General features: G+C 41.5%; 1 protein-coding gene across 2 annotated transcripts in view; it reads right to left on the reverse strand.

The window, feature by feature from the left end:
* ITPR1 (inositol 1,4,5-trisphosphate receptor type 1) overlaps nucleotides 1–25,203 on the reverse strand; it is a 240,080-nt gene that overhangs the window by 134,803 nt on the left and 80,074 nt on the right. Inside the window, exons 37-40 of one of the 2 annotated variants that reach the window (XM_036738075.1) lie at nucleotides 15,232–15,267; nucleotides 13,985–14,032; nucleotides 5,241–5,373; nucleotides 3,572–3,762 (exon numbers count right to left, since the gene is read on the reverse strand). In XM_036738075.1, coding sequence (XP_036593970.1) covers nucleotides 3,572–3,762; nucleotides 5,241–5,373; nucleotides 13,985–14,032; nucleotides 15,232–15,267 — 408 coding nt within the window. Of the gene's footprint in view, nucleotides 1–3,571; nucleotides 3,763–5,240; nucleotides 5,374–13,984; nucleotides 14,036–15,231; nucleotides 15,268–25,203 lie in introns of both variants that reach the window. The other variant, XM_036738074.1, reaches the window with a different exon arrangement.

Consider the following 25,203-nt stretch of genomic DNA (forward strand, 5'->3'; position numbering starts at 1 on the left):
AGAAAGAACAACAACATCTGCATGCAAACATGCTCGGGTCTCTCCTAACTTTAAAATAACAGCACTTGAAGGTTATCAGAAGAAACTTGACGTCCTAGTGGGTAAAGAGTTGCATTTGGAGGCAGGAAGACCAGAGTTCAAATGTCACCTCAGATACTTCCTAGCTGTGTGACCCTGGGCAAGTCACTTAACCTCTGTCAGCCTCAACTTCTTCATCTGTAACATTGGGACAGTAATAGCACCTACCTACCAGGATACTTGTGGGGATTAACTGAGATAATACATATGGTGCTTTGAAAACTTCAAAGGGCAATGTAAATTCTAGCTATAATAATTTAATAGTTATTATTATTAATATTATTAATCTTCACAACCCTGTGAGGTAGGTGCCATTATTATCCCCATTTTACACATGAGGACCCTGAGGCTGAGAAAGGAGCTAGGAAATATCCCAGGCAGGATTTGAATTCAGGTCTTCCTGATTGCAAAACCAAAATTCTACCTACAGAGCTGCAGAGTTCTTTTAAGCCCACCACCTCCTTAAGTTATCATCTTCTATCTCTCCTTTACATTTCTACTAAATTTCTTTTTCTTTTAGCTTTTTATTTTTTTAAATATATCTTTATTTACTTTGTGAAATATTTCTCAATCACATGCAAAAAAACTTTTTAACATTCACTACTATTAAATTTCTAGAAAGAGAAGTCTGTAGTCACTGCCTCCAATTAATCACCCTCCTGAAGTCTAGTTTTGTCCCTGTCATTCCACTAAAATGGCTTTCTCAAAGGCTTAAGGTAGCTGAAGAGCAAAATCCCATTCCCTTTTCTCAGCATTCACCTTCCTTGACCCTTCTCCAGCCCCTGCCAGTGCCGACCATCCCTTCCCTTGTTGAGGAGGCTCCTTCCTTGTCTCTCAGTATTTATTTGCCTCCTAATTATCTGACAGCCCTCCTCTCAATTTCATTCATTCCTTCTTTCTTTCCCTGTCCACAAGCGCTGCTATCCCAGAAAACTCGATCTTCTGCTCTCTCAATTTTCTCTTGGCAAGCTCAACCATTCCCACGCCCTCTATAAAGATGACTCTTAAATCTACACATCGAACCCCAACCTTTGCCCTCCCAGCCAGGCCCATGTTTCCAGGGCCTGCTGGATGCCTCTGCTGTGCACTCAGCCGTCTTTTTAGGGGAACTCCTCACCCCTCTCAAATCCGCACCTCCTCACAACTTGGTGGTTTCTTTCGAAGCTCCCCCAGTGTCCCAGGTAGCTTGGCAGCCTTGGAGCCTCAGTTACTGTCAGTTTCTTCCCCTCCTATATCCAATAAGCTGACAGGTCCAAGAAACGTTATCCTCACAACACATCTCCCAACGTAACCATCCATCCTCATATTTCTTATAGCACTTTGTTTAGACTCCTTCCATTCTACTCTGTATTCTATTAACACTTTATTGCACCAATTAATCATTAACCTTTTAGTAAGTCCCATCAATTAGCATTTATTAAGTGCCTACTAAATACCGGGGGATCCAAAGCAAGGCAAAAACCAGTCCCTGCTCTCAAGGAGCTCACGGTGTAATTACTAGTTGAGTTGAACCTGTGTACAAATCAAAGCATCCTATCCCGCCTTCTCTTCCCCTCTTATACAGATACTTATTTTCCTCTTAACCCCCTCACTAGATTTCAAGCTCTGACAAGACTGAGGCTGTATTTTTTATCTTTAGATATCTAGTGCCAAGTACAGAATTTTGCAAACAGCAGGAATGAAATGAAGGGGAAAGCATCTATTGAGCACTTAAGATAGCCCTTGTCTCCAGGATCTTAGACAGGAGAGAGCAATCCCCAGAAGGGGCTGGTGGCTATGGATGGAAGGACTCTTTGGTCTAAGAGCGACAGGGATAGAAGAGGAGGCTAACAACTGCCTTCCTAGGAAAAATGGCAGAGTTGATTTGTTGCTGGTTCCAGAACTGGGGTGGAGATGGGTAGTAGGATGGAAATCCTGCTGCAGGCAGGCAGCAGACAAGGCTGGAGAGAAGAAAGGGAAGCAAGGAGTGATATGAAGCATAGCTGGAAGCTGCCTGAGAGAGCAGACTAGGTTGCAGCTCTTTTAGGGGCTTATTGTTACTCTTTCAAACAGCTTTTGTTACCTGTCACATCTGCCCTCTTTCTCCATTCACACTCCCACCACCCTAGGTCAGGGGCTCATGACCTCTGTGTACTATCAAAGCTGCCTCTTACTAATCTCCCCCATGCCAGTCTCTCTTCTCCAACTCACACAGTTATCAAAATAATCTTCTGAAGACACAAGTGTGACCACAAGTCCCCAGCTCAAAAACCTACTATGGCTCCCCACTGCCTCTAAAACAAAATATCAATTACTTTATTCTTAAATTTCATTTTATTCTGAACTTAAGAAATAAAACAAGCATTTCTGCAACACAGCAGAATAAGGGAAAGAAGCCTTGTATTTAGGTACATCTAAATTTGGATCCTACCTACCTTTCCGGCTTTGTTTCAGATAACCTCCCTTCTCAAATCTGATATTCCAACCACACTGGACTATTATTGATGGTTCCCAGTACTTGACACTATCTCCTTCTTTTAGACAGCTGCTCTATACCTGGAAGGCTCTTTCTCCTCATCTCTAACTCTGAGAATCCTGACTTTCCTGCAAGGGAAAAATCCAGTGCCATTCCCTCTTTGAAGCCTTCCCTGATACTTCCAGATGTTCCTGCTCTTTCTCTTCCTCCTGGATTTTCCTTCTAATATGTGTGTATATGTATATAATATATAATTTATAATACGTTCGTGTGTGTGTGTACCATACATACTCTCCTCAGGATACCATATGTTACTAGGGTGCAGTAACTGTTTGGTTTTAGCCTTTGTAGCCCAAGAATCTAGCACAGGGCTTTGCACACAGCAGGTACTTAAATGCTTGTCACCTTGAATCCCCAATCAGTACAAACTGGTAACATTTCATTCATTCTGAAGTTAAAGGCATCTGAATTAATTTAAGCAACAACCATAGGAAATAAGCTAATCTGATGTGTGTGTGTGTGTGTGTGTGTGTGTAATATATGTGTGTATACACACACACACACACACACACACACAATTTTTTTAAATGAGGAAAAAAAGAAACCTAAATTATACAGACGTTCCCGACTTTTTTTGGTCACTTTGCAACAAGTTCATGTGAACGCCAGGGACTCTTCTCTTTTAGAACAAATTTCCTTTTCAAATCAGATTATCATCTATTTTCTAAAGCCATCCTTGTTTCAGAGCAAATTCTGAAATACAAAAGTATCAATTATAGGAAAGCAGCGCATACGACAGAGAAGAGTGTGAAATAACACCGGAAGAGTGGATGCCAGGTAGAATGTAGGGGTGGGCGATCGAGTATCATCCAAACTGTCCTGAATTGGATTGTTTTTTTAAGGATTACACAATCTTATTCTCAAAATAAACATGGTATAATGAGCACCACACCTTCAGAGGGTGCCAATGGTATCTGTTGTTTAAGCAGAGTTATTAACACTCGATCACCAGCCCCACCACCAAAGACCTTCCCCTACCTGAATGGTGGTGTTGCCACCTTCCAAGAGTGCGATGGCAAGCAGAATACTTTCGTGAAAAACTCGGTCACTGGACGCATTCATGATGAGATCGATGACGAGATTGGAGGCCCCTTCTTTGTCCAGATGGCACTGAACATCCGCCAAACTCATTTCGCCTCTGCTCATGGTACTAGATCCTGAACTTCCCCCTAGAAAGGTGGAACACAACAATGGAGACTGAGGCACCAGACCAGTGCCCAAGTCCATTCAACACAAAATCAGTTTCTTAACACTGGGGGCATTCGCTCACACAGCAACTAGACAAACAAATTAGAAATGAATTTCTGTGGCAGAAATTCATTTTTTTTACAGAGGAGGAAAGAGATTCAGAGACAAGTGCTTTGCCCAAAAAGCTGCCTGGGCATCAGCAGCAAAGTAGGATTTAAACCCACTTGTTCTGACTCCTAAGCTAGTATATTTTCCATTGAGCTTCTTGTTCCAGGTGACAAAGCACATCTTATATAGGCATTGTTTCAATAAGGGGTGGACTGGAGCTAATGATTCCCACCAGCTGAACAGAATAGATTGTTAAATTTTCAATGTGAACTTTTGCACCTTAGAAATCAGCACACGTTACCTTGAGCAAGTCACTTAATCTCTCAGTTTCCCCGTCTGTAAAAAGAGGATAATAGTAACGCCTATGGGGTGGGGGAGAGGGAGTGAATGAGATCACATATGTATGATGCTTTGCAAAAAACCTTAAAGCACTATAAAAATGCAAGCTCTCATCATCATCACAAAGGAACAAGTCATTTTATTTCCCTGGGCCCCAGTTTCTCCATCTATAGAATGGGGAGGTTAGACTAGGTGAGTCTGTTTACCGATATATATTTAATTTTATATATTATATGTCATAATACATATCATTTTATATCATATCATTTTTGTGTTATATATATTTACTGATACAAATACATATATGGTTTCCCTCAATATATGAACATAAGCTCTTTGAGGGCAGGGACTGTTCCATTTTTGTGATTATATCCCCAGTATCTATTATCATGTCTGGCACATGTTACAGCTTAATAAATGTTTGCTGAATGAGTGTTTTCTGAGGTCAGGTATAGCTCCAAAATCTGTGATTCAAAAGTGACTCAAGGCCACCATAAAATACTTAAAAATTATTTCTTCTTAAGGAAAGCAAGTGTGTATGTAGGCCTGAGTATTGCAGATTCTCATGATAATTCTTCATAGATAATTACTTGTTTAATTCTGCTGGTTAACAGGAAGGCTTCTTGTTAGTGACTGGGAATGTAATCATGTCAGGTTGACTGGATTTTTCAAATATCATGGGAAAGGAACATAATCTATTAAAGTAAAAGAAGTAAACACTTAGTAAATGTTTGTTGAACTTATGAATTTTCTAATTCCACTAGAGAAGAAAATAGGGCCGGGCTTCTTTTGCATGAAAATATTTACAGGCTGGGTTTTTTCTTGACAGGATGTATGCTAAGAAAATAATGAGCTGCTTAAAAAAAAAAAAAAAAAAAACCAACCCTTCCCCACATCCCCACACAGCCCAAATTCACCTGTTAAATATTCAATTTGTTATGCAGAAACATGCAGATACAACATGGCAATCCAGAGTCACACATAGCACTAATTAGCCTACCGCACAGCCTACCTCCTCCCCCAGCTTTGCTAGGTCCTCCTGGAGATAGCGGGCCATTGCCAAAGCTCGTAAGGCTCTCTCTTCTTCCTGCAGGTCTGATGTTTCCATAGTAACGGTTGACCAAAATTTGCCTGAGTGCCTCACCCTTAATTCAAACAGGATAATGAAATCAGGTCCTGAATTTAATGCATAACTGAGCAACTAATATTCAAAAGACACAGGGGTACTCAGTCATAATTGGCCTAGTTTTACTAGGCAAAAATGTATCAGGAGCACTTGCAAACTCTCAGGTTAACTTGTTCAATATTTTCCAAGTGACAAGACCATATCACCTAAGCGGCAACTTCGGACATTTCCTCTTTCTAATACTCTTGTCAAATAGTACAAAAGGCAAAGACTAAAATTAAAGGCTCATTTACATGTAAGATTTTTTAGTATGTAGAATGTCATCATTCTTATGCACTTAAGCGACTTTAGTGAACATTAAACTTCATTTACACCACTAAATTCTCTTCTAATCTTTACCAGTGTACAGAGATATTTCACATTGACATATGCAATGGCATCCAGACGTAGCAATATCAACACCCACCATCGGTATAGGCCACACCTGAGTCCTTTGTCATGGTTTAGGAGGATTCTATCACATCAACCTACCATAATTTATTTAGCCATTCTCTTACTGTTGTGGGCATTCAGGCTGTCTCCAATTTCACACTATTATAAATAATGCTGTGAACATCACAGTACAAATTATTCTCTCCTGTGGGTTATTTCCTTGGAACATATTCCCCAAAGTGGAAATACCAGGTCAAAGGGTATGGATAATTTTATAGCTTGCTACGTATTGCACAATTTCTTTCCAAAAAGAGTGAACCAATTTACTAGGCCACCAGCATTGTAACACAGCGCCTGTTTTAGAGTTCCATCTAAATGCAACTAGAAAAAAATCCTATTTTTAAAGCTGTTCATATGGGACTTTTTTTCTTGGGGGGGGGTGTGAATTGAGGCCTCTGATTTCACTGGTATAGGGTACCAGTGAGGAAACTCTCTCCACCAATGTAGATTGATAACTATTTTGCATCTTATTGTCTTGTGAGGAGTTACTCATAGGATAAGTCATTGACATTTAGATAGGTCCAAAATGCAACAAATCAGTTTCCATATGGAACACGTAAAAATATTGCTCTAGCCAAAGTGGATATTCTCAATGTGTTAACAAGAAGTCAGACCACTGAAAAAAAGAGGGGTTCATGCCTAACCACATTAGAAGGGGGACACTAAGTCTTCCTTACAACAGTCTTGTCCCTTTCAATCTTTCAAACGCCAGGGAATTACAAACAAAAACACTACAACTATAATTAAGTTCTTTGGATGTAGAAATGACAAAGACACTAACCATGGAGCATAACTCTTACCAACATCCCTAGTTTTAGTAGAGATCTCTTGTCTCTCCAGTCACTATTCCTGGATTGCACACCGCTGTTGGCTAGGCCTTCTACTTTAAGCTTACTGACTCCTTACTTCGCTTTCCCTATTTCTCTATCTTTCCTCCAGCTGCCAATGGTATCCATTGAACTTACAGTTGGTGAGTTAGCCCCCTATTTCACTGAGAGGACTGAAGCAGTGCGGTTCTCTAGATCCTCCCAGCCACCCTTTCCAAATGTATCAGTAACATTGCACACTTCTTACCCATTTTACTTGGGGCAAGAAATTTGGCCCTCTATCCTACTGTATTCTGCTATTTCACTATTCTACCTGTAACCGGAAACTTCTTTTCTCTCATGCATCTTAATCACCCCATCGCCATGGGTTCTTTTGTAACTACTCAGGTGCACCTAATCCTAATAAAGACTTCTCTTTACCCTATCCAGCTACTCCTCCCTATTCCAGCTTTCCCCTCTCCCTTACTTCAAGAGTTCTTGAAAAACACACCAGCGCCTGAATGACACCACTTCATGATTTCTCTTATCTTCTTCAAGGCCTTGCAATCTACTTTATATCCTTACCACTCTATGAAAATTTTTTTTGAAGTTCACCAATATGTAAATTCACCAATAACAAATATCCAATCCAACAGTCCTTTTTTCATCCTTCCCTTCTCCGAATTGCACATAGGAGGCATTTAGTAAATGTCCACTGAACTGAGCCAACTTCACGGCAGCATCTGACAAGGCTGACTTCTAAATAATGCCCTTGATTCTAACTCCCATGCTTCTATCAAAAGTATGAATGTCCTTCCCACCCATGGAATTCTAATCTTGACATCCTCTTTAACTCTTTCCTGTCCCTATTAATCTAATAAGTTGTTGGTGGTTTCTACCTTTTGGGGTGTGTGTGTGTGTGTGTGTGTCTGAAACTCCACCATCTCCATTCCCAATGTAATCATCTCACTTTGGGTTCTTGTCTTCTCTCATCTGAACAACTGTAGTCTTGAAGTCTTTCCTTTACTTCAAGTCCCAAATCACATACCACCTTCTCTATGGAGCCTTCCCTGATCCCCAAGGTGAAAGAGATTTCTTCCTTTTCAAATGTATCTAAGTATTTTGCCTGGCTCTCCTTTGATCCAATCAATCACAGCCTACCACATACCATAATTATGTGTGTTTAATGTCATATTCTCTCTCCCTCCCCACTAAATATACTCCTTGAGGCAAGGAATGGACCCTTTTTCATCTCCGCATCCTTTGTGCCTAGGAGACACAGTGTCTTAAATATTATCGATACCTGATAAATGTCTGTTGCATTGGCTGGCCACTACTTCTGTATATTTTCTTCCTCACTGACTGCGAAGGCATCACATTTGCTAGGTTCTCCTAATTACTTTTTAAAATTACTCTTCCTCCTTTGCAGGCTTCTCATTCTATCCAGGCTCTGCAATGTGGATCTCCCCTAAGGTTCTGCCCTTGACCCTCTTCTCTCCTTTGTACACTGATAATCTCCTTCCCTCTTATTGTTTCAACTATCAGGCCTTTATACAGATAATATCTAACTCTTTATTTCCTGCACTGTTCTATTTCCTTAGCTCAAAACCTATATGTCAAACTTGCTATAAGATTTGGAAACTCAGGAGTATCTTAAGCCTATGTCCAAATGGTGCTTATCATGGCTATCTCTAAACCTGCTTCTCTTTTCTCCTTTCCTTATTTGTTAGTAGGGGTGCAGTGTGTTCAGGGGGCACTGGCACCTCTGGTGTGAGGGCTTACTGAATCCTTTTCAGGGCCATTCATCCACCTTTGGTCCACCTTCACCCAACTCCCACCTGTGGCTCTAAGAAGTCATTGCATGTGCAGCAGCCACATCCTGGCAAACCTTGGCAGAGGGGCTAAACCAGGTTGAGGGTAACTGACAGGCCTCAAACCCAGCGGTGAGTTAGGGGGAGGGCTACCCCAAGCATGTGAAGACTTTCCCTGGCAGAAGGAGTGGAGCAGAATAATTTGTTCCAGTGGCCATGAAGGCAGCACCAACAGGTGCTGTGGAGGCTTAGAGCTCATGGAGGCATGGGAAATGCCACGGTCATCCACTTCATCCTTGGCTCTCAATGGTCGTCTTGACTTTTGCCCTGTCACTGGACTTCGATGCCTCAGGAAAAGAGAGTGAGGCTGACGACTTTGTGTAACTCTGCCTCACTTAAATCCAATTCATGGGCAAGTCAAGACGTCACCTGTGATGTCATTGGTCCTCTTCGGAAACAAAGGACTGACGACATGTGTTAGTGGTACCAGCATTCATCCAGTCAAACCTTCAACACTGTTTTTGACTCTTACCTCTCAAATCTAAGTCCTGTCAAATTATCTCTTTTTATCCTTCCTTTTCTCTCTCCTCATCCCAACACTGGTGCCTCATCACCACTTTGCTGTACTATTCCAGTACCTTCCTAACAAGTCTTTGGGGCTCCACTCACCTCTCTTACCCCCAAGCCATCTTGCACCCAGCCGCCAGACTTCCTGATGTACACTCCTTTGCTCAAAAATCTGACTCCACTGACTACAATGTCTCTACTCTTTTTATGATTTTTCCAACTCTTCTGCCTAGCATTCAGAGCCTGCCACAAGTTGGCAGCACCCCATGTTCCCAAGCTCATCTCCTTGCCTCATCCTCTGCCCTCTAGCCAACCAAACCACCAGCCATTTTGTTTCCTGCTGCACACTTGTTCATACTGTTCTCTAAGTCTACAGATCTGCACCTTGAAATTCCATCCATCTTTTAAAGACCAGTTCACAATACTACCTTCCAAGGGCCTTCCTTCACCTCCCAACCAAGTGAATAAGGATTTTTCCTTCCATCCCTTAAACTCCAGCGGCCATTTTTCTTTCTCACCTATAATGCAGTTATTCTGCACTAGAATTGGCTGCATCGCATCCCCCTCCTACATTTCACTCCATGAGGGTAGGGTTGTGTCTCACGTACATCGTCCATCTCCCTAGACCCTAGTACAGTGCGCTGCTGTGCACGCCTAGTAAGGGCTTGAGAAATATTTCTCGAATTACTGCTTTTACAAGCCAGTGTGGGACAAGATGTAGGTTTCTTTACCCCTTGCATCACACTTCCAAAAATGCTGGGCCCTCCAACACCACTTGCAGTTGTCAGGCCACCCCCAACCTGAGGGCCACAGTGTTTTCCACTGAACTATTTTAGGGCAAGGCAGTAGTAAGGCATGAAGTTACCTCTGACATATCATCAAGGGAGCTAAGTGAGAAGTCTAGCAAGGCAGGAGAGGTGCAAGCAGAACAGGTCCAGAAATAGAACCCCAGAGTTCTTCTGAAGAGACCTGCAACTGTAACATGACTCAGGAGAATTTCAAGTGCTATGTTACCAAGTCTGAGAAGAAGCCTGGAGACCTGAAGGCAAATATCTGGGAAAATAAAGGGGGTGGACCTGACTTGCCAAGGTTTCCTTAACCTTAGGGCTACTTTTGAAAAGTTCACCAGCTGCCTGATTACGTTGCTGTGCAGAGACTCCACTGAGAACAGGCAGGGTTTGGAGAGGGGGAAGGAGGCAGAGGGTTAGTTGGAATATTTCTGAAGGACCTGTTAAATAAAAGCAGCTTCAAGGAATTAAGTCCCCACCTCTTCCCTCCTTCAAAGAAAATGTTCAAGAGTCTGCTAAGAAGCAGCAGACTCCTCTGGGCTGTAAGCAGTGGGGATCAGTAAGTGCATTGTTCTCTAGCAACAAAGAGGCAGTTGCAGACTTGCCACCAACACTACGTGTTTCCTGAGTTGTTTTCACAGAAGTGGTGATAGGCAGCATGGATCCATGACTTTGGGACCTAATAGTATTCATTGTGAGATGATGGCAAAGTTAGGGTTTCAGCCTTTGGCCATGGAACAGAGCTAGGTTTACTTGTCCACATGAGGAATGAATTCATGATCTGGAACTCATTAAGCACCCTCAACTGCTCTCCAACCTTTTCAATTAATCAACTACAAACAACACAAGGAAATTACAAAGGAAGGCAGGCAGGAAGGCAAGGGAGGGAAGAAGGAAGGCAAGGGAGGGAAGAAGGAAGGCAAGGGAGGGAAGATAGGAGAGAGGAGAGAAGGGGAGAGAGAAAGGGGGAGAGAGAGGGAGAGGGGGAGGGAGGTAGGGAGGCAGGGGGAGAGGCAGAGAGAGAGAGAGACAGAGAGACAGAGAAACAAGAGAACCAGGCCCATGACTACCCAAAAAGAGATGGCTAAAATTAAATAACCATACCATATCTTTCTAGTAAATCAGTGCATTAAAGAGAAAGGAAAGTTTTTAGCAACAAAGCACCACTAGGACACCTGGGATCTAATCCTACTCTGTGACTACTTGGCTGTGTGACCTTGGATAAATCACTTTTTTGTTCTTGGACTCAGCTCACCTGAGGAACAAGAGGGCTGGGATTAACGATCTCTTAGATCTCTCCCAGGTTTTATATTCTCTGATATCTAAGGGGCAGTAATCGGGGTTCCAGCTATTCTCAGTTTTGTGGGTAAATGATATATCATGCAAATAGCCTCAAATGAGGTGGGTAAGGGGGAGCACATGCCATCTTTCAGTACGTGTACTCATTAAATGCCAGCTTAACATTCATGCATCCTGTATGCCAAACTTAAGTTATAGTGGGATTTCACATTACCATTTTCCCTTCTCTTCTACCGAAAAACCTAGCTAGCAGTTACCACAGCAACTGACGCATCAAATGGTATGTTTTCCCCCCATATGAGAATAACGTGAAATGCACTCATTATGAAAACATGTTCCCCCACAACTTTTATTTTCTCCTGGGCTCTTTTTAATTAATGCTCTCTGGCTCCTTCGTGGGTTTTTGTTTTTTCTCTCCCAACTCTGAATGTGAAAGTTGAATTGTCACAATCTGCTGAGGGGGAAAGTATAAGTAGGATGTTGAGATGGGGGACAAGGCCCAGAGCCTTCAAGAAGGAAGGAACAAGTTGCAGAAATTTTCCTTAAAAGGTGACAGCAATAAAAAGCAGCTCCCACACTCTCCTGTCCCCCATGAGTCAGGTGAATTTCTACTATAAGAACTTAGGCCCAGTGAGGGCCAGTGGTTCTTCACAGTTCTTTGTTTCCACCGTCAACAGTTTACCTTGAGGGGTCTTTAAATGCTTTGGGGAAGAGCCTTCCTAAGTGTTTTGACATGAATTACTCAACAGCCCTGGGCTGCTCTCAATACACTAGACTGAGCCATCTGATGGCAGAGCAGGAAAAAAAATGACTTCCCAAATAACGTCATTTCTTCAGCTTTAACAGTTGGCTGTGAAACACTTCTTTAAAAATAATGCTAGTATTTTCCAGCAGTTTAACACCTACAGTATGCAAACAAATATCAGATGTTTCACTGCAGTGAGGAATACAACACACATTACCTAGGGGAAAGAAAGTTCGACAGCAGTCAGCTTCATTTGTATTAAGTGTCAAGTAAGAATATTGGTAAGGAGTAATCAGTGTCATGAGGAAAAACATTCAGCTATAGTCACGTTATCTGTCGACAACAGAGATTCCTCCACTTATCCCTACTCAAGTGACATCTACCCAATCTCGAGAGTCATCTCTACAGACAGAGAAATGGCACTAAGGGATGAATGGAGCCCCTAAGAGCCCAGACAGTCAATGCCTACTCTGCTTCTTGGACCTACAAGCTCCTATGGGAGTCCTCATCAATGAATATTAACCAAAAAACATTTATTAAGCATCTACTACGTGTTAGGTATTGTGCTTAGTTTTTCCTAATTAAAGAAAGAAATGGGCTTCGAGTATTTTCAGGAAAAGCAATTCTCTCACACAATGTACTTGTCAGGGGTTCTCAGGCAACAGATTTGTCTCCAAAACCCCCGAACTTTGCCCTTCCCTCAAAAGGCATTGGATACTTTCAAATCTATGGGACTGCTATGGGTCAGGGCATGATATGATAGAAAGAACAGGATCTAAGGGACCTGTTCAAATCCTAGCCAGCAACTACCTGTGTGATCTTGGGCTATTAGTCATATTTTCTTAACTCAGAAATGGGGAGTTTGGAGCAGGTGGTTTCTGTCTAAAGTTCCTCCCAGCTCCAAATCCCTTGATCCTAGGAGTACACATTAAGGAGGGAAATGATGAATGCCAGAACCCAATTTCTAAGATAGAGAAATATTTATTGAAAGAGAAAGGGAAGTGTGGGAAAGGGTGTGAATATATGGGAAGCCTGAACAATGAAACAACTTAGAATCCTGATAAGGGAACTGATTGCTGTCTGAGAAGCAGCACTGGAGTATACTGGGAAGTACACTGGTTTTAGAGAATCTAGGACCAGAGTTCAAATCGCAACTTGATTGCTTCTACTGGTGTTACCTTAGACGAGTGATATAACTCCCTTAGGCCTCAGTTTCTTTATCTGTAGAATGGGGGACTGGACTAGATGGCTTCTGAGGATTCTTTCAGCTCTAGTTCCACAATCCTATGACCCTAGGACTGCTGGAAGGGGAATGCCTACACCTTATTCTCATTATCTTGGGGACCTACTCCTTATCATGGAAGCTTTTACTTGGAGATAAAGGAGTCAGTCTAGTCCACTCCTTCCTGGCTGCCCATTGCTAACAGAGGGCACAGGACATCCTCCACTCCTCTGATGATGGGGCTGTTTTAGGGTAGGTTGGTGTTGGCAGCAGTGGGTTGGGAGGTTCTAAGCTGAGTAGGAGAAGCAATTTGACATGGGTTCCCTGTTCTAACACCGTACCCATATTCTCCACAGTCAGCAACTCATACCCCACATGACTGGCATTTGAGGACATCTGAACATTCTAAGGGAAAAACTTTGCACACACTAATTCCAACCAAAAGGTCTTAGATTTAGACCTTGGAGAGACCCCAACTCTTTCAGGTGAGGAAACCAAAGGCTAGATGACTCACCCGAAGTCACACAGGTAATGAGCAACAGAGCTAAAATCTGAACTCCGGTCCTCTGACTCCAAGTCCTGCACTCTTCTCATGGCAATGTACTTCAGGACACTTCTCAAAAACAAATCATCTCATTGGAAGAGTTCAACAGGAAGGAATAGTGAGTGCCAGCATCTTCCTGACATGCTTGTGAAATGGATTTGTTAGGAATGTTTTCCGATGTGCTACTAAATCAAAATGATTGTCCAGTGAACGTCTCACTGACATTAGCGCCTATGATTAGCTGTCATCAAATAAATGTTTAATAATATTTGTTTACTCTTAACTTTAAATTACAGTGAAAGATGGACAAAGACAATACAAGGATTAGCTCCAAATGTTTGGGACCACATACGTACCCTTTTATGGTCCTCCAGTTGCCTCAGTGGTAGACTTTGATCAACCTCCTGCTGAGCGTGCAGAAATGCCATTTTAAGTATGATACTAAAGAAACACTTTATCTTTAGCATCAATAAGTAACAAAATAATTGAGAGCAATTCATACAGCCCAGACGAGCAAGGCGAAAGGTACAGAAACCATCACATCAAACAATAGGAACGCTCATTTACTTCAGACAATGCTTAACTAATTTGGCCTGCTCAGACAGAATCTTTAAAATAAGTGGTGGACCATGGGGTTGGTTGATTGGTTGGTTCTGCCAGAGTTCAAAGGTTCTTCATATAACGTAATGGTAATTCGTAATGCAAAATTGAAGAAAGGAGGGGAGAGGCAGATCCTTGGTGATTTGTACATGCATTACTTTACAATACATGCACAAAGACACATGTACGTGCATACAGACACGCATGCACACTCAGAGATACCATAATGAGCAAAGTGCAGTTATTTAGTTATAACTCATCCTCGCTAGCAGGGCTTTCTCTTAGTAGATGAAAAAAACGATTAACATTAAATACATAAACTAAAAGGACCTTCATGCTTTCAACTTTTTTTTTAACAAGGTCTTTGGTAAGTTTGTTGCAAATAACTTAAACTCCTTGGTTGCTTTATTAGCAGATTTTGAAAAAAAAATTTCTAAATCTACCAATGAGGGAAGAAAAATGTTTCCTGAAGACCTCAAGTACTTAAGTGACTCCTAAGTTCTTATTCACTACATTTCTTTAGATACAGGAACAATAGAGAGTGCAGATCCCGTGGGGTTAGTCCAGGTGTCTATTTCCATCAATGTTATTTCTATGCTGCACTTGTTTGATGCACTTAGAAACTGCACTTTTCTCTGCATGCACCCAGAATTCTCTTATAACGAGGGAGAATTTCCATAACACATGTAAAGAAAATAATTTCCAGGTTAAAAAAATCGTGCCGCTGCCACCTTATACCACAGACACAGAGTTTTATTAAAGTCCTAGAAGTCACATGCCCACCATCAGGACTGAAGTGATTCTTTGGCCAAGGAGGCAATTTCTACACCAAGAGATAAATGGAATTTACAGGAACTATCAACTCCTCCAACCAAACAACAGATTTTCCTCAAGCTCACAAAATACAAGGACACAGATTTTGCTAAAAAAGTAAGACACTCAACCAAGACAACTTAGAAACACCCATATTTGTTGGCATAACAAGTATAGGTGAGCAACACACCTCTACCGAGTTCTCCGTTTCTGGAGGCTGTGGCAGCTAGTTGAAAATAAAATGTATAATGTTAGTTTAGAGCACCATGTCCCTAATATTCACAAAGAAAGCTAATACTCAACCCTTAATGCACAGCAGCGGTAGTGAGATGATAGATTCTGTGGATTAGCTCTATTCTCCCTGCCAAAGTAGAGAGCAGAGAAAACCAAGGTGGAACACTTTGCATTGTAATTATAAATTTATCTAACTATAACTGCCCCAGATAACGCTGCATCAGAAGTGAGAGGCTCTGCATAAAACAAGAAGTCTATACGATAAGATACTATAAGATCACTTAAGGAAAAAAAAAGCCAATAATACATTCCCTCTAAAAAGATTTTTAAAAAAGCCTACCTCTAGCAGGAACCAATGCCTTCTGTGTACCTAGTAGACACTTAATTCAACTCAACAAACATAAATCATGTTCCACAGGGGGGTAGAACGTAAGCTCCTTAGTGGCAGAGATTGTTTTTAATCTAAACTTTGTATCCACAGAGCCTGGCATGGTAGGCGCTTAATAAATGCTTGGTGGATTAGATAAAATTGGCAAGATTCAGCAAAGGAACATCCATCTAACATCTCTTGAGCCACAGAACCCAAAGGTAACAAAAAGTAAACCAGGATATGCACAAATGGAGGCACACAGAGTATGATCAGAACACACAATGAGTCAGTCAACGAGCATACGTTAAGGGCTTTCTACATGCCAGGCACTGTGCTAAGCCCAAGGGATACAAAGAATGGCAAAAACAGCCCCACAAGGAGCTCCCACTCTAGGGGAGATAACATGCAAACAATGAGAATGATGGTATTGATACATATACATACATACATATGTGTATATATACACACACACATATATAGAAAATGTAGGTAGACGTATAGATGATATAGCTATACAGAAAAATACAGGTAAATATAGATATTTATGAGACATATAAAATGTAAGTGGACAGCAATTTCAGAGGGAAGGTTCCAGTATCTAGGGAATGGGGGGGGGTAGGGAGGGGAGGGCAGGCAAGGCCTCCTGTAGGAATTGAAATCTGAGCTAAGTCCTGAAGCAAATCAGTGAAAGTAGGAGTCAGAAAAGAGGAGAGAGAGCATTCCCAGCACTGGAAACATGTAGCACAGTTAGAAGATACAGTGTCTTGAATGAGGAAGAGCTAGTAGTACAGTGTAGCTAGATCATAGATATGTAGGGGGAGTAAATTATAAGACTAGAAAGTTACAAAGGGGTCAGGCTGTGAAGGACTTTAAAATGCCAAAGGGAGGATTTTTAGCAATAATAGGGAACATTTGGAGTTTTTAAGTATGCAGTGAGAGGGAAGAGGTGGGACCTGACCTTTAGGAAAATCACTTTAATAGGCGAGTAGAGGAAGGATTCAAATGGGGAAAGACTTGAGGCACAGAGACTGATTAGAAAGCTATTATGATAGTTCTGCCATAAAGTGATGAGGCCCTGTACTGGGGTAATGGTTGTGAGAGTGAAGAAAAGGGGACATATTTAAAAAGAGAGCACACAGGTTCTTTTCCTTTTTCCCTAATCATCTCTGGAAATAAACCTAGTAGCAGTATTGCTGGGTCAAAGGGTATAGGCCAGGGGTGGGGAACCTGTGGCCTCAAGGACACATGTGGCCTTTTAGGTCCTTGGGTGTGGCCTTTCGACCAAGTCCAAGTTTGACAAAACAAATTCTTTTATTAAGGGGATTCGTTCTGTGAAGTTCGAATTCAGTCAAAGGGCTGCATTTGGGGACCTAGAGGGCCACATGTGGCCCCAAGGCTGCAGGTTCCCCACCCCTGGTATATGCACTCGTTGGGCATAATTCCAGATTATATTCAAAAGGGTGTTATGAAGGTAGAAATGGCAAGGTTTGACAATAAATCCCAAATGTGGATAAGTGTGAGGCATCAAAGATGAAGCTGGAGTTGTGAATCTAGGTGGCTGGAAAACTGGTCTACGTTGTTTAGAATGCCTCGCTCCTAACCTTTTTATAAGCTCCAACGACTTTTGAAAATCCACTGACTTGTGGCATCCTCCCCCATTGTCCCCATGAAAAGGGAAGGTTTTCTATGCTATTGACCACTTCTTAGCCAGCTTCAGAAATGATCAGATCACTACCTTAGGTTGGAACTCTGTAGAGAAAAAGGTGATAGAAGAGGTAAAAGGAGATGTCTGAGATGAGTATGAAGAAGGGATGCTAGTACTGATGAAAACTGTCAGCATGTAAACGAAGATATGACTAATAACGTCATTAACAGAATGTGTTTTGTTATTTTTTCCAGAAGCATCAGATTACAGCTGACCCAATCATCATTATATCTCACCCTATCTCCTTCTGACCAAAGGCATGCATCTATGACTGGGCTGTTTGTGTGCTCAGGGGCACAGCCTGCAACTGGGGCGCACTGCCAAGACAAATGGCCCACAATGGAACTAGACTCATGACCTTGGCCTCATTAGCATAGTGCACTAACAACCAAGCTAACTAGGAATGGCCTTTTGTTCCTGAAACCAGGCTACACACTGGTAACTTGGTCTACCAAAGCAATACTCCCCTATTTCGGTCTGCCATGGCATGTAGCTCATGAAAAGTGGCTGTACAATGAGGATAACCTCTGAGACAACCACCCAACTCCCTTAAAAATTTAGAGCTAGAAGAGACTATAGAGAACATCTGCTTCAACACGTTCAATTGACAGATGACGTAACAGAAGTTCAGAGAACGTAGGTCACTTGCCCAAGGTCATGCAAGGTAGTGAATGGCGGAGTTCAAATCTGCCATGATCAAAAATGCTTTTCTTGTGAAGAAACCAGAATAATTACCAGCTTCTTAAAGGATCATGCATTATAATATGTATATTTGGAGGGTTTTCCTTTGTTTTTGTTGAGATTGGTAGATTTTACTACAAATTCTAGAAACCAAATGAAAACCACATTTGTGTGGTTTTCAGAGAAGAAAAGCTAATTTCTGAACTATCTGTTGACGACTAATTTGTTAATTATAGGTCTACCTTGGTTAAGGCCATAATGACTTGAGTTTCAATTTGCAGATGGATTTAGATTTTCATAAGTTGTACAGCTCTCATTATAGATAGAAGGCAAAATATCTGTTGCTCTCAGAGTTCAAGATCTAGAACTTGCCAAAATAATTTTCCTAAAGCATGAGCTTATCCATGGTACTTCCTTGCTATACAGAAGTTTGAGTAGCTCTTCATTCATTTGTTACCTTAGGACAAAATAAAAACTCCTCTGTTGGCTAACTCCGACACCAATCCACCTCTCCTGATACTTTCTATCTCTACCTAAGAGGCAAACAGGTCTACTCGCTGTCCCAGGATTCATTAGTTTATCTCCCATCTGCTTTTGTACAAGCTACCATCATCTACACCTAGCATTCTTTCTTCACTTCCACTTTTTGGAACCTTTAGCTCCCTTTTAGATTCAACTCAGGGACCATCTCCTCCAAAAGGCCTTTGCTGATCCCCCCTAGTTAGTACTCTCTCCCTCCCTAAATTATACTGTACTTATTTGCTTATATATCATTATACCAGTAAAACGTAAACTCTATGAAGTTAAAAGTCGGTTTTTATGTGTTTTTGTATTCTCAGTGCCTTGGACAGCCTTGTAAATAGAAAGTGCTTAATAAATGCTCCTTCAATTGATTGGACCAAATGACTACAATTTATCAGATGATTGCTCTCATAAAATCAACTCTAAAATGTGATACGCTCTTCTAACAATAAGCTTAATTTCTTCTGTTTTGTTCTTCAGAGTCTATTTGACAACTCAATTTCTACCTACTCTAGAAGTCTAGCAATGACCTTTGACCAAAAGCAATAAAATCTGGCCATTTAGAAGAAGGAAAAAACACAAGCAGTTAACTTTGAAGAAGAAATGCAAGGAGAACTATAATTCATTAAATTAAGGTCCTGGGCCAAGGAAGGTGGGTAGAGCACCAGCCCTGGAGTCAGAAAGACCTGAGTTCAAATCTAGCCTCAACACGTGACACATGTACTAGCTGTGTGACCTTGGGCAAGTCACTTAACCCCAATTGCCCTGCCTTCAAAAAAAAATTAAGGTTCCTTAATGGCAGCTGGATGGCACAGTAGATAGAGTACTGGGACAGGAATTAGGAAGATTTCAGTTCAAATCCATCCTCAGACATTTCATTGCATCGTCCTTAAGGGCAGGGATTGTATTTTGCTTCTGTTTGTATCTTAGCACAGTGCCTGACACACAATAGGTTCTTAATAAATGCTTAGTAACGGACACAACTAGTTGTAAGAATCTGGTAAGTCACTTAACTGCAGTCTGCCTCAGTTTCCCCAACTATGGAATGGAGATCATAATGCTACCTACCTCCTAGGGTCATTGTGAAGATCAAATGAGATACTGGTAGATTTGAGATATTAGCATAAGGTCTGGCACATAGTAGGCACTATATAAATGCAGATTTCTTTCAATTCTAGTATTCTGAATCTAAATTGCTATATGTATTTCATCTCTAGTGATAGTGCACTTTACACCAGATCTGTGATTACACTGCTTAAGTGAATGCTCTATGAAGGAACTCCCTCCTCCTATGGATCCAAATCAGCATCTTCTCTGTAATCTACAATCTTAGCTGCCTGGCACATTGAGCAGCTAAGTGACTTGCCCAAGGTCTCAGCATCAGTATGTGTCAGAAGCGTGGACTTGAATGCAGATCTCTGTCTCCTTGTCTTCTAGACCATCTCTCCATCCACTAGAGAGGCAACTAGGTGACCAAGCTGGACCTTATGTCAGGAGGACCTGAGTTAAAATCCTAACTGTGTGACCCTGGGCAAATCACTTAAGCTTTGTCTGTCTCCATTTTCCTCCTCTGTAAAATGAGGCTAATAATAGCACCTACCTCCAAGGGTTGTAGTGAGGATTAAATGAGATAATAGATGTAAAGTGCTTTGCAAATCTTAAAGTGCTACAGAAATGCTAACTAGTATTAGCTATCATGAAGAACTACAGTGCTAACACATATTGATATCTTACTATCTCCAAGTACTCCAATAGCAACAGCAGTACCATGCAGGAAGGCTATTGTCAAGACATTGATTGTGGCCATCAAGGGGGCAAGTTGGGAGTCCTTCTTTAAGAAAAAATAAATAGTAGGCCACAAATTTTCTAGAATTTCTGTTTCTAGTCCTAGCATAGCAGCAATGAGAAGCCTGAATTTTCTCCTTTTGTTGCCAATCAATCCCTGTCTTCACCTCCCTAGGATTTTCCTGACTGACAACCGCAATCCCCAAAGAGCCCTAAATTCTATTTAGTTAGGGCAATGCCATTTTCTAGCTGCTCATCATGAACGCGTCACTAAAGGAGTTCACTGTGCCAATCCCTTTGAATCCGTTTTTCAGTTCCTCTTTCACCCACTCATAACCTCAAATAGAAGGCTGGAGGGGTGGAGGTGGGCGGGGGGTTGGGGGGGTGGTAAGATACTGAATGGTTTTGCAGATACCTTTTCCTGTGTCCTGCTATTCATCAGCCATGAAAAGCCCACATAAATGGAACAGAAAGCTTATTCTTTTTCTTTTGAAAAAAACTGGGCTAAAATTGATATGATACGGCACTTCACTGAAAACAGACCGAGATCCCCCTGTCTACTAACACAGGATTGTTTGCTAACTACATTCTGGTTAGGGAAGAAGGTAAGGCATACGCATTAATGAAAGGAAAAAAAAGGAGGGGGAGCCTCAAACTACTCAGAAACAACTCTGGAGAAAATTAGCAATGACTTAAATAGAATAAAGAACACTCTCTGTTTAGATGGATTGTCTTCTGTTTTCCAGATCAGCAACAGTTTCACTGGGATTCAGTTATGAAATACAGAATTAACAAAACTTCCACTTGACTAAATTGTATGCATTCAGTCACTGTGGAATAATCTCGGCCTTCTAAACAAACAAACAAACAAACAGGGCAACCATCTCCACTAGGCAACTACTCCTGTGCCCTCGCTTAGTTCCATCTTCTCTGTGGTTGCCGGTATCTAACAGTAAACAGCTCTACTCCATTTATTGGCAATTACTGCTGAAGGTCACACATCAGCAGTAAGCCTAAATTCCAGGAAAAAAAAGGCAGCTCTTATGTAAGACCTGCCTGAATGTTGGCAAGTGCCCAAGAGAACAGTCCGCTGCAATGTAAAAAAAGTAGGACATCTCTGCCTTATGTTGAACGTCCTGAGAACTCCCCCTGAAGGAGAAGGAGGTTAATGCTTCTTTCTCTTTCCTCCTGACCCCCCTTGAGCAACACTCCTTCCCAACTCTGGATGGCTCCCATTTATTTTTCTGGAATTTACAAACCTCACCTTCAGTCTCATGACTTTCCCTGCAGCACAGACAGGATGCTGGGAACTCAGAATCTCTCAGCACCAGAAACAGGCAGGGGGGAATCAGGTTCGGTTCCAGGCCAAAAGCAACTGTGGATGGTGATGGATTTAGCTTCTCTTCTCCAACATGAGGAGCTAATTTAGCTGCTAGTTTAGGTCTAGGAAGCCAGAGGGATGATACCATGCTAATTGAGAGCAAATGATGATTCATCACGTTTTAGGGAGGACATTGATAAACCGGAAAAAGCATCTATAGGAGGGCAGCCAGGAGTGGGAAATTCCTCCTCCAATTCATACCATATGAAGAGAAGATGAAGAAACTGGAAATATTTAGCTGAGAGATGAGAAGATTCATGGGGGTATGATTGTTGTGTTCAAGTACATAAAGGGTTGTCTCATGGAAGAGAGAAGAGACTCAGTGCCTTCTAAGGTCCCTTTCAGTTTTAATTGATTCTAGGATCCCAAGACTTGTTCTAATTGGTCCCAGGGGGAAGAACTTGGAACCCTGAGGGGAAGTTGCAGAGAAGCAAATTTTGGCTGAATGGAAGGAAAATCTTCCCCACAATCTGAACTCTCCCAAAGTGGGATGGGCTACCTCCAAGACTAGATTGGCTACTTTTTGGTGGATCACATGGAAGTGATGTTTTTTCAGGTATGGTTGGACTGGATGGTGTCAGATAGCCCTTCAAATGAGAAAATTCTGTGATTCTGTGGCTATGGAAAAGTCCTCGTTTTCCCTGTGTGCCTCTTGGAACCCCAAGCTCTCTTCAAGGCTCAAGTACTACCTCCCGTAAGAGGCCTTCCCTGATTCTCCACACTCTGCCATTGTTTGCTCCACCATGATCCTCTGTATATTTTGTATTTATTTATCTGTATAGATGTTGTTTTCCTGCATTAGAACATAAACTCCTCGAGGGTGGGGACCAAACGATCATCTTTATCTTTCTATTCCTAGAGCTAAGCACAGTCCTTGGCTTCTACTAGGCATGTAATAATTACTTGTTGAACTGAAATGCACTGTTTCCAAGACTGATGGATGGACACATACTGTGATAACATATAAACTAGGAATACACCACTCATCTACTCTCTACATACCCTTTTGCTTGGCTTGCTAGCAAAGGAATGATACATGGAAACCAGCCTTGTGTTAAAGGAGCTTTTATTTCCCTTCACCTCACCTGAAGTCATAACTATCAGTTCATACTAGCATTATGGCTATACCTTACTGCTTTCCAGATGACAAAGTACTTTCACATGTATTTGCTAAAGATTTCTATTTATTGCTCTGCAATGGGCTCCAATGCCAGTAAATGATTTTTTTTTTCAGGTAAGGAATACCAAGATAAGTTCACTTTGAAAATAAAACAAAAAAAAACCCACCATCTTCTCCCCAAGAAATACTTTTGAGTTAAATGTCCTTAGTGACAGAAACATGGTACAACAAAAAAAGGAAACATGGAAAAAAGTGTTCTCTATTATTTCCCAAGTTTCCTAATGATGTTTTTGGCCAGACTCTAGAGGCCATAGTTCTGTCCCATTTTCCAGTATTTCACTGGGTCACAGGAGGTTAATTCTAGTCCAAAATGTGATGACTCCAGCTGAGGCCATAAAGGCCAAGGAATTTTCCTTCTGAAGAGAAAACTGCATGAACTTTTCAGCTGAAGCTCGGAAGAACACTTCAAATGAGTTACGCACCTCTCTACTGACACAACAGGCGCCACAGAAAAGTAATGTTCAGTGGTTTTCTCTTTCTCTTCTTTTCTTTTGAAGGTGATGGTAAGAAGAGTGGAGATACACCCAACCCTTCTTTTATTTGAGAAACCTATTTTGGTTGGGTTTAAAAGAAGCTTTATTCTGGAACACAGTTGAAAGGGCCCTCCAACATGCACTTTTGTTGTAGAAAATCTATTACCCTGTCCTCAGCTCACCTTGTTGTTGCAAAAGCACTCAAAATTGCTTGGAATGGTATATGATTTTCCAAGTCGTTCAGGGCCCTTCTATCTCTTCTATCTATCCTAGCTTGAGACAAGGAGATGGCAGTCCTTATTCAGACAATTCTTAATGGGAATCAGTTTGGTCACCAGTCAGAAGAATACATTCACTGTCGTCGATGAGTTATCATTGTGGTTCTTGTTTTTTCCTTTTATTATTTAATCTGAATTTGGCATATTTCTTTACAACTCAGGGTTGGGTCCTTGATTCCATCCCATGACAGGATGAGCTTATTAGATTTCTGAAGAACACAAAGCTCAGCTTGGTCAGGTGAATCCAGCATTCTCTTCCTGGCCCTCTTCTTCCTCTCTAAAGGAGGAGGAAGAAACCCATAGATACTACAATCGTCTTCAAAACAGACAAAGATGGCCAATGCCAACCAGACACATTGATGCAGAGCCAACAGACACTGCGAAGGCCTGAAGAAGTGGGGCCTTGTTTTCTACGCCTTACCAGGCTTTGACAGTTGCTAGTGGTAACAATGAAAAGGGAACCACCACTGCTTCCTCTGGGAATTTACAAAGAATTCAAAGCCTTGCCAGATTATGCTCTTTTCATAAACAGACAGTATTCCATTTCCTCCTGTGTATTTATAGACACACCTGCTACAGCCATGGAATCATTCCATGAAGGAGTCATAAAGTCCCAGCCAGCAGACCAAGTTCTATATTGAGTGATCCCACACTTCAGCTGATCTGCTCTGGTCCACAGCAGGGCATTACAGGCTAAGAGCAGTGAAAGTTCCCATTTTATGGCCTCATTTGCAACTCAAAATAGAGCCTGAACTTTCAACAGATAAATTAAACTCACCAAGGTTCTTATATCCTTCCGACAAAGATGGAACCAAAGGTCACCAACATTTCAGATTAGCAGTGCTGGGTTTGGTTGGTGTTGGGGACCATTCTCCACCCCTACTGAACCACACCCTACCCCGAAAGGAAGGTAAAGCAGAAAGATAAATGCCAACAAATTCGAGGAAATAAACTGAAATCACTTTACTACTCTTCCTTCCCCACTCTGAATTTTCCACATCTCCCCATGCCAGAAGATGTGACCACTAGATCAAATTTACATAATATTAGAAATTAAGGCTATTAATGAATATTGTACTGCAGAAAGAAAGAGAACTGGATTTGGAGTGTGCAGATCTTGACTCTGCCACTAACAAGATATATGACTGAGGGTAAATCTTGGCCCCTCTCTGGTCCTGGATTTTCTCATATACAATACAAAAGAAGGAGATTAGCTGGCATCTTAAGACTCAGTCTAGCTGGAAAATTCTGTAATCCTATGTGTCATTCTCCTTAAACTGGCCTGGTCATTTCTTATCACTTCTGATTTCTGAGGAAGTAGGTATTAGAACACCAGTGAAAAAAAATCCCAATCTATTTTTGAGGGGAGGGGAGTAAAATCTAATTCAAATTGTATTTTAATTATTTTCCCATAAAAGAGACAGCTATCTTTCTATAAATATTAGTTTTCTGGACCACTAAAAATTTTCTGATAAAAATCCATTTTTAGCCTTTCCAATCTCACTCCTCGTAAATATATACTAATTTTCAAATAACACAAAAAACTTTTCACC

This window comes from Trichosurus vulpecula, chromosome 9 (genome assembly GCF_011100635.1).
Source record: "Trichosurus vulpecula isolate mTriVul1 chromosome 9, mTriVul1.pri, whole genome shotgun sequence".
NCBI lineage: Eukaryota > Metazoa > Chordata > Mammalia > Diprotodontia > Phalangeridae > Trichosurus > Trichosurus vulpecula.